The sequence below is a fragment of the Meriones unguiculatus genome, chromosome 20 (genome assembly GCF_030254825.1).
Source record: "Meriones unguiculatus strain TT.TT164.6M chromosome 20, Bangor_MerUng_6.1, whole genome shotgun sequence".
Lineage (NCBI taxonomy): Eukaryota > Metazoa > Chordata > Mammalia > Rodentia > Muridae > Meriones > Meriones unguiculatus.
The window spans coordinates 33,411,895-33,420,218 of record NC_083367.1 but is presented as its reverse complement, the minus strand read 5'-3'; the positions used below and the strand labels follow the sequence as shown (position 1 = coordinate 33,420,218).

At 39.4% G+C, this 8,324-nt stretch overlaps 1 protein-coding gene across 3 annotated transcripts; it reads left to right on the top strand.

The window, feature by feature from the left end:
• Positions 1-919: 919 nt before the first annotated feature.
• On the top strand, positions 920-7,210 carry Fabp7 (fatty acid binding protein 7). Of its 3 annotated transcripts, XR_009588072.1 has the most exons (5): positions 920-1,175; positions 1,616-1,788; positions 2,391-2,492; positions 5,198-5,364; positions 6,834-7,210. XR_009588072.1 is itself a non-coding variant. In XM_021663256.2 (4 exons), the coding sequence occupies exons 1-4, from the start codon at positions 1,103-1,105 to the stop codon at positions 5,249-5,251; spliced, it is 402 nt and encodes a 133-aa protein (XP_021518931.1). In that variant the 5' UTR covers positions 920-1,102; the 3' UTR covers positions 5,252-5,392. The 3 variants fall into 3 exon arrangements, 2 of the variants coding, with proteins under 2 accessions (XP_021518931.1, XP_021518932.1); XM_021663256.2 differs by lacking the exon at positions 6,834-7,210 and having other exon boundaries at positions 5,198-5,392; XM_021663257.2 differs by lacking the exons at positions 5,198-5,364; positions 6,834-7,210 and adding an exon at positions 4,250-4,577.
• The last annotated feature ends 1,114 nt before the right edge of the window (positions 7,211-8,324 follow it).

Here is an 8,324-nt window from a genome sequence, read left to right as displayed (position 1 = left end):
AAGGCGAAGGGGAAATTCACATTCCCCCTTTAGCTCCCCTATTAGGACCTTCCAGGCATTCTGCCGTTCTTGAGGCACACTGAGCTAGGACAAACTATAGACAAAGCTCTCCACATTTCCAGCACCCCTCCAGTTCCTGTCTCCCCACTTAGGCAAGCATCAGATTTAGGCAGATGTGGCCTCATGAAAACAGAAACGTCCCTTACGATCTTAACAAATGGTTCCCTGTCCAGCTTTTCCACATAGATTCTATAGCCAGCTGGAGGAGGTAAAGGAAAAGGCTCTCCTCTTTGTTTCTCTCCCTCATTAGTGAATCCTAACCACACTTGAAAAGGTTCCTTTCCCATTCCGGTCTGGTTCTTACATTCTTAGAAAGAACGACGGGATCTTTCAACTCACTGCGTTTGCGCTGAGACTTGGCTTCCTAGCCAGACTGCTATGTTTCATTGATAACTCTGAGTAGGTTTCATCTAGGGAATACATTTTCGCCCACACTCTGTATATTTTCCCAGCTAGGCGTACTCTCGTCTGCATTTTGCTCTCCATGTAAATATGAGAGAAAATAAAATAAACCCTTCAGACTCCCTTGTCTGAAAAACCTGGCATTTCAGTGGGCTTTTCTTTAAGGGGGTCTTCATTTGTAACCAGCTTGCTCATTAAGGAAATCCATCTGAATGTCTTATTGTCCTTCCTTTTTCTTTCCTCCCAGTTTGAGGCTGCAGTTGCCAGGTTTTCTGTGCTGAACCTGAAAAACCCTCGCTCATTCTCCTGTTCTCTGCCCACTGACTTCCTAGGGAGCTTTCTCAGACATCAGGACTGGCAGTGTGTGGACTGGAGGGATCTTGACCTACTCTGCTAACCCAGTGGCCTGAACAAATCACAAGGGGGATTGGAGCCATCTGCCCAGCTCCTCCCCCCCGGGACAGCCTACTGGAAAGAGGGACAAGTTAGCCATTCAAACAATTGGCTTTTTGCCTGCTTCTTTTCCAAATAAGAAGGCAGGGGCTGCCGCGAGGGGCAAAGGGTTTTTGTGAACCACAGTGGTGGTAAGACCCGAGTTTCTCCAGCTCCTACCTGTTTTCAGCTGACTGGGAGAGCAAGGATGGTAGACGCTTTCTGTGCCACCTGGAAGCTGACGGACAGTCAGAATTTTGATGAATACATGAAGGCTCTGGGTAGGTAAAACCAAGACTTGCTGCTCTCCTTTTCACTCTGTATTTCGATTCTTAGAAATCCCTATTTTTACTTACCGGGTTACTGCGAGACAGGCCGAGCATAGTATGATAATTACGAGAGACTGAGCATAGCCCACTTAAGTGAATTCTTAATGTGGCATTTTCTTGCCTTCTTGCCCATTGCCAAATAACTGGGCCATTTGATAGTCTGTGGAAAATGTGAAGCTTCTATAACTTTTTTTTGGGGGGGGGGGACGGTGTTCAACATTTATTTGTGCTCAGCTCTTCCATGGCTAACGGACTAATCATTAATCAGGTTTGAACAGAACCTACACTTTAAAATCCAATCCTGGATTCCCAGAGTTTGGCAAAGAGCTTTCTGCTCTATGACCTTTATTGGAAGATGCTGTTAACTGCACTGGCTCCTTTTGCTGTTTCAGGAGTCGGCTTTGCCACTAGGCAAGTGGGCAATGTGACCAAGCCAACAGTGATAATCAGTCAGGAAGGCGGCAAAGTGGTGATCAGGACACAGTGCACATTCAAGAACACGGAGATCAGTTTCCAGCTGGGAGAAGAGTTCGAAGAAACCAGCATCGATGACAGGAACTGTAAGGTAAGAAGCGGTTTAGTCAGGGTGGGGATGGGTCGCAGGGATGCATGCCCAATCCCTCCACTTCGCAGAAGCAGAGAAGGAGAATAATCCTTCAGAATTTCCCTTCAGGGAGAAGGAGCCAGAGGTGACATTCTTGTGTTTCCAAGTTGTATCCTAGACACTAAATAATTTCCATAGCCAAGCTTCCAGCCTATTCTTCATTTGTTAGACATTTTTCACACTCTATAGCGACTTTTACCCAGAGAGTATTTAGCAGTGTTTATTTGAGAGAAAGCCCACACTTAGTTCTCTGTCCCTAATCACCTCAGCTTGACCAACTAGTTAGTCTCACACCAAAGCTTTGCTTAAACAAGACGAGTGACTAGCTATGTTTTTATTTCTGATCTATAACACATTTGCAATTGGTTGTATATGTTTCAGCCAAATTAGAAATAACCACATTTTGGATAACAGTGAATCTTGAAGTAATAGTGGATGACATACTGCTAGAATAATTATTGGTGATGTACACAGTTATGACACTCTCCAAAAGCCCTGTCATTTGATTTCTATGAGAAATTACTTCTGCCTGCTAATCACCTGCATTTTGTTGTTGGCCTCAGTCTGTTGTTCGGTTGGACGGAAATAAGCTCATTCACGTACAGAAATGGGATGGCAAAGAAACAAAGTTTGTAAGAGAAATTAAGGACAGCAAAATGGTTGTGGTAAGTACTAACAGGTCTTCATTTCCTGTCCACAGCCCTTTCTACTCTTTCTTTTTTTTTCTTTCTCTCTCTCTTTCCTTCCTTCCCTCCTTCCTTCCTTCCCTCCTTCCTTCCTTCCTTCCTTCCTTCCTTCCTTCCTTCCTTCCTTCCTTCCTTCCTTCCTTCCTTCCCTCTCTCTCTCTCTCTCTCTCTCTCTCTTTCTTTCTTTCTTTCTTTCTTTCTTTCTTTCTTTCTTTCTTTCTTTCTTTCTTTCTTTCCTTTCTTCTTTCTCCCCTGAGCTGTGAATCTCCAGCCTTCACTTGAACTTAACCAGAAACTGTTAATCAGGAAAATATACATAGGTAACTTATATGAGAACATAAAGTAACTGAATCTCAGAGAAGTTACTTGTTAGATACAGTAATAAGAGAACTTTAAACATCTTATATTTTAGTTTCTAAGGGCTCAGTGAAAATAATTCTTTTAAAAGGTGAAACTTTAATTTCCAGCAAAACTATTTGATGTTACTTCCTTACAGTTGGCTTTTTTTTTTAAACAAATCAGCTAATTTTTTTAAACATGATCAGTAATAGTTAGGCATGCAAATAGTATAAAATAGAAAAAAGTAATTTGATAACTTCCCTAGTGATAGAAAAAGTTAGGCTTTGACTTGTAGAGACCATTTTAGAAACAGAATTTTTTTTTTTAGATGATAGTGATATCATTAAGTGGACTCTTGGAGATATCTGGGGTTTCCTTTACAAACTCCTGCTAATATAAAATTAGAAAGTGCCTTTGTTGTTGCTAGTGCAGAATACATTCCTTAATCAGAATATGATTCTTTAATCAGAGCTTTTCTGAACTAAAATATAATTCTTTTCACATGTGGAAGGTTGAAGAACAGAGAACAGTTTATTATTATTATTATTATTATTATTATTGAATAATGAACAACAACAAAAAGAGTTCATTTCTAACAATTATCCTGAAATTATTTTTTATGATGTCACTACCATTTCTTTCCTGTCTATAGAAAGCTGGAACAAACTCATCTCTAGAAATCCTGACTGTGATCAGGCAAGATTGAGTTCTGAAATGGAGAGTAAAGCAAAGGCACACTGTATTCTGAGGCAGGTACCAATGCCTGACAGTCTTGGGAACACACCTTATAGTACTTTTTCATGGTCCAAGTAAGAGAGTCAACATTCAATGCCATTGACACCTAACCACCCAGCTTTGGTTCACATGGGCTAAACACGACTGTCAAGGTTGGGAGAACACTGTCCTGCCACGTTCTTGCTGATTTTACAGTAAGTCGTTCCAGATAGTGTAAGCTCAAATGTTTCTATATTCTAAAGAAATCCATCAAGATTATGGATTGAAAACTGTTATGAAAGCCTATCCGTGATCGAATTCCCTTTCCAAGCAGATAGCTAAGGTTACAGTGGCGCTATGTTCCTTCCTTGGATCCAACTTGTCCCAGTTCCCTTAATGATTTCACAGGAAAAGAATTTTAAAAATGAATTTAAGTTTCCAACTCTTATTTCTGCTTCCTTTACATTTTCATAAACCTGGACAATGTGAGCTTGCTTTTCACTCATTAAACACATGCACCCTTTCCTTTGGTTAGGAGACAAAAACAATATATGCAGCATTTAATGCTTATAAATGTCCTCATTCTTTGCCCTAATACTTAAACTATATACATCATAATGTTTAAAAATTCATCTGTGAATGTCCCTGAGTAAAACAATTCAATTACCGTTTGACTATTTCAGACTCTCACCTTTGGCGATGTTGTTGCTGTTCGCTGTTATGAAAAGGCATAGAAGCGATGACCAGTCTTTTGACAGTTCGGTTTGCTGGAGTCTCAGAGTTAGCCAGCTACTACAGCACTGGTCACTGATTAGAAGGTTGTCTTTGGTGTGAAGGCAGAAAATTATAATTTAAAGTTACTTCATGCAACTCGTGGGATTTTGATACGCAAATCTACCCTGTTTTTGAATTTGTTATAATTTTATAATACCTTTTTATAAATATAGGACCACACATTATCTTCTTTGGAATACAGACTAAATTGGAATAAAAATATACAGACTTATAAAAGTTGGTTGTCATTTTTAATGCCATCAGTCTGTTTTGGAACTGTCTACTATGTCTACTAGAGAGCTTGGACAATAATAGTTTTTTTTAATAGCATAAAGTAAGGCTAGAAAAAGGAATATTATGTATACATTCAGAAAATACACATTCAGAAAATAGATGACTCAGAGAATGGGGAGATGCAACATTCTGGAGACATTGATGGAAAACCTGGAAATAATTCACTCATCACCTGGTCAGAAAGTTTTTACAGTGAGTAGTGCTACAAAAATGATATTTCACTTTTACATGACAGTCTAAACAAAAAAAAAAAACGCTAAAGACTTCAAAATGTGACAAAATATAAATGTGACAAAATATAATTCGGTGCCATGCAATCATGGTGTCATTTGTCAAAGTTCTATAGTAAAGAAAACCGGAAAAGAAGCTGATTTCATCCTCCACTCTTAGCATGAACCTCCAAACTGAACTTCACTAAGTCAAGAGTGTTCAAGTGAAGTGTGTACAGAGAATCCATGAAAATGTTCAAATTCCACTTTTTCCTGCTGTTGGATAGAAAAGGTGATTAGAATAGATCTGACCAGACCAAACCAAGTGTTTTTTTTTTTTTTTTTTTTTTCTAGCTGGTTTGCACTTGTGGTATACACAGAAGTGTGACTACATTTTATTACTTGTGAAATGCTCTTCAGTCATGTTCTCAACCTATAATATAAAGCAAGGCAGACAATGCTATATTTAGTCCACTGATGGAGAAAAGCCAGTATTAAAGTTGCAAGGCTAAGTTCTTGTGGTGAGTAAATAATACTGAAAATGGTGAACTTCAGTGTTTTTCTTTATATCCTCTTGGAAACTATCATTTCAGTTCAGTGTCCTTCCAAAAGAAAACTGCAAGAATTTATTACCCTGATTATTCCTTAGAAAACCTTTCCTTTATTAGTTTAGTATGTAAGTGTCTACATAGGGAGTAGTAAAAAAATATTTTTCAGAGAAATATGCTGAATTTTTTGCTCATTTTTATGCAATCTTGTGATTCGTTAAGTTTTTATAAGTGAACTAAAGGTCAAAATATAAAATGTGAGGAAATGTCTTTTAATTTATGCAGTTCAATGCAATGATATCATTACCCGATTGCTATAGGACAGGGTCAATATTCCTTACCCAAAATACTTGGGACAAAAAGTGCTTTGGATTTTAGGATATACATGTACATAACAAGATATCTTAGAAATATGATCTCAATACAAAATTTGTTTAGGTTTTACACGTACCTTTTCACATACTTGAAGGTAATTTTGTAAACTATTTGCATTTTAGTCTGCTAAAGTATTTTTAATGCACTTACACTCAAATATGCCATGTTAAGGTTAGGTGTAGAATTTCCCCATGATGGTGTCAGGTCAGTTTGAAACTTTGGAGCATTTTGAATTTCTGATTTCTATACTAGGAATATTCAATGTACGCTTTACAACATTTTATAATTGTGTGTGTGTATTGTGTGTGCACGAATGTAGCTGCATGAAATTGATGTGGGTGTCTACAGAGGCCAGAAGAAGGTGAGAGATTCCCTGGAGGGGGAGTTACAAGTCTAGTGGTTGCGCGCCACCAGAATTGGGTGATGGGAACCAAACTCAGGTCCTTCGAAAGAGAATAAGTGTTCTTCAGTACTGAGCGACCTCTCTCGCCACTCAGTGTTAGGGAACTGGCCTAGTGCTAGGTACAGTTGTTAAATACTGACTCCCAAGATCTAGTTACAGCCCAAAGGGGCACATTCTCACATTCCCCAAGTGATGTTGTGTCAAGATTGTTAGCCACTATTCTCTGACTGGTTAAATACAGTTGCTGACAACCTATAGCTGGGCAGAAGACAGGCAGGTGGAGGTTCTGTTATGAGAGTGACTGTGGAGCTGGGAGGAGGAGAGACAGGAAGCAGAAGATGTAGAGGAGGAGAAGCTGGAGAGAAGCGAGTAACCATTGGGTAGTATGACCTTGAACATATGGCCATAAGGGCTGGCCTCATGGGACAGAAACAGCCCAGGTAGGAATAATTATAGCAAGTAACTTGGGTTGTGTATGTGGGAAATAGCAAAATAGCTTAGAGGGTTGATATCTGCCCAGCAACTTGTGCCATAAAGATTTCATAAATCTAAAAAGTCTCTGTCTCTATTAATTGGTATTGGAATCTGCTGGATAAGGTTGAAGTCTGACATTTCTGGATAGCCTCTGGGCTTGGTCTACAATGGTGGACTCCCTTTTTTCCAGTGGTGTTCTCTTTTTGCCTGATCTGGTAAACCCAGATCTTATAAGAAGTCCTCAGAGAAAGATCACAAACCCAATCTTTTCCTGATAAGAAACCTGTTCAGCAAGGCTCTGAGGATTCCTGGAGATACCTACACTATGCTAATAAAATGTCTTAACTTTCCACCCATGGCCTTTGACTTTACCTGGAGCTTTTTCCCCACCCACAGGTAATTAAGTACTGCCTTCCCCTCTTATGATAGGGCTGTTTTGGTACATGTAGATTAAGTATCCCTGGCATCCCTGACCCCTTTGAATCAAACACACTCACCCTCATCCCTCCCATTGCCCAAGGTTTATATTGTCCTTGATTTCACATGAAATAAACACACTCACTTCAAGACAGTCTGAGATTCATTTATTCTGGGGAACAGTTGCTGCTGGACACCCAAATTGGGCTGCCAATCAAGCAGCTACCTGCCCTGTTACCAGGAGCTTTTGGACAATCTGGGGCTGAAGCCCCAGATTGTGCTGCAGGTGGGATTTCTCTTCAGTTCACTGTAATTACGTGAAAACATATCCTATGGGTATTACCTTCCAAAACATGAAATAATGGAAAGGTATTTGGGTGGCCTGAGTTGGAAACAATATCATAATGACATGGAAGATCAAGGGCTACAGTGGTAGATCACCTGTACATTTATAGAAACATTATTAATAGATATTTCCACTTCTAAAAATATTAAATGTAGGTGGAACTCGTTTTTCTTCAAACCAGCTGCTATTTCACTTAATAGTGTGTATATATTCTAACTTTTCAGTTCTCTCCCCTCTTATATTGTTAAAGAAAATATTTACTAGGTTCAAGGGAAATTTGACCAAGAAATTCCAACTTCTCAAATACAAAAACTAAACTAAAAGCTGTTTGTAAAGTCCAGTTTTTTAGAACACTGTACTAGTTAGCATTAGCTCTGAATGTGATATAGGGTAGGTTCATAGGAGATGAGAGTCTCAACTGAGAGACTGCCCAAATCATATGGGCCAGTGGACCTATAAGTGTTGTCTTGATTGTTCATTGGTAGAGGAAGGTGCTGTTTACTGTGGGTGGCCCTGTTCTCTGGGGATGTGGTCCTGGGCTCTACAAGAAAACTAGCTAAGCATGAGTCTGTGTGAGAGCCAGTATCATTCTTTCAGTTTCTGCTTCAAGGTCCATTTTGAGTTTCTGCCCCGACTTCCCTTAATGATGAACTGTCATCTAATTAAAAACAAAACAAAACAAAAAAACAAACCAAAGAAACCTTTACCTTCAGTGGTGCTTTTAATAAGAATGGCCCCCATCCCCATAGGTTCGTAATGAATATGGAATGGAACTATTTGAAAGGATTAGGAGGTGTGGTCGTGTTGGAGAAAGTATGTTATTGGGGGTGGGCTTTGAGGTTTCAGAAACTTAAGCCAGGCCCAAGTGGCTCTCTGTTCCTGTTGCCTAAGGATCCAGATGTAGAATTCTTACCTACT

What these genes read in the sequence shown, in the direction of transcription:
- Fabp7 (XM_021663256.2), top strand. Translation starts at nt 1,103, where the DNA reads ATGGTAGACGCTTTCTGTGCCACCTGGAAGCTGACGGACAGTCAGAAT. An exon ending in TCGATGACAGGAACTGTAAG is followed by an intron (nt 1,789 to 2,390) that starts GTAAGAAGCGGT and finishes TGTTGGCCTCAG; the next exon opens with TCTGTTGTTCGGTTGGACGG. An exon ending in AGGACAGCAAAATGGTTGTG is followed by an intron (nt 2,493 to 5,197) that starts GTAAGTACTAAC and finishes TTTTTTTTCTAG; the next exon opens with CTGGTTTGCACTTGTGGTAT.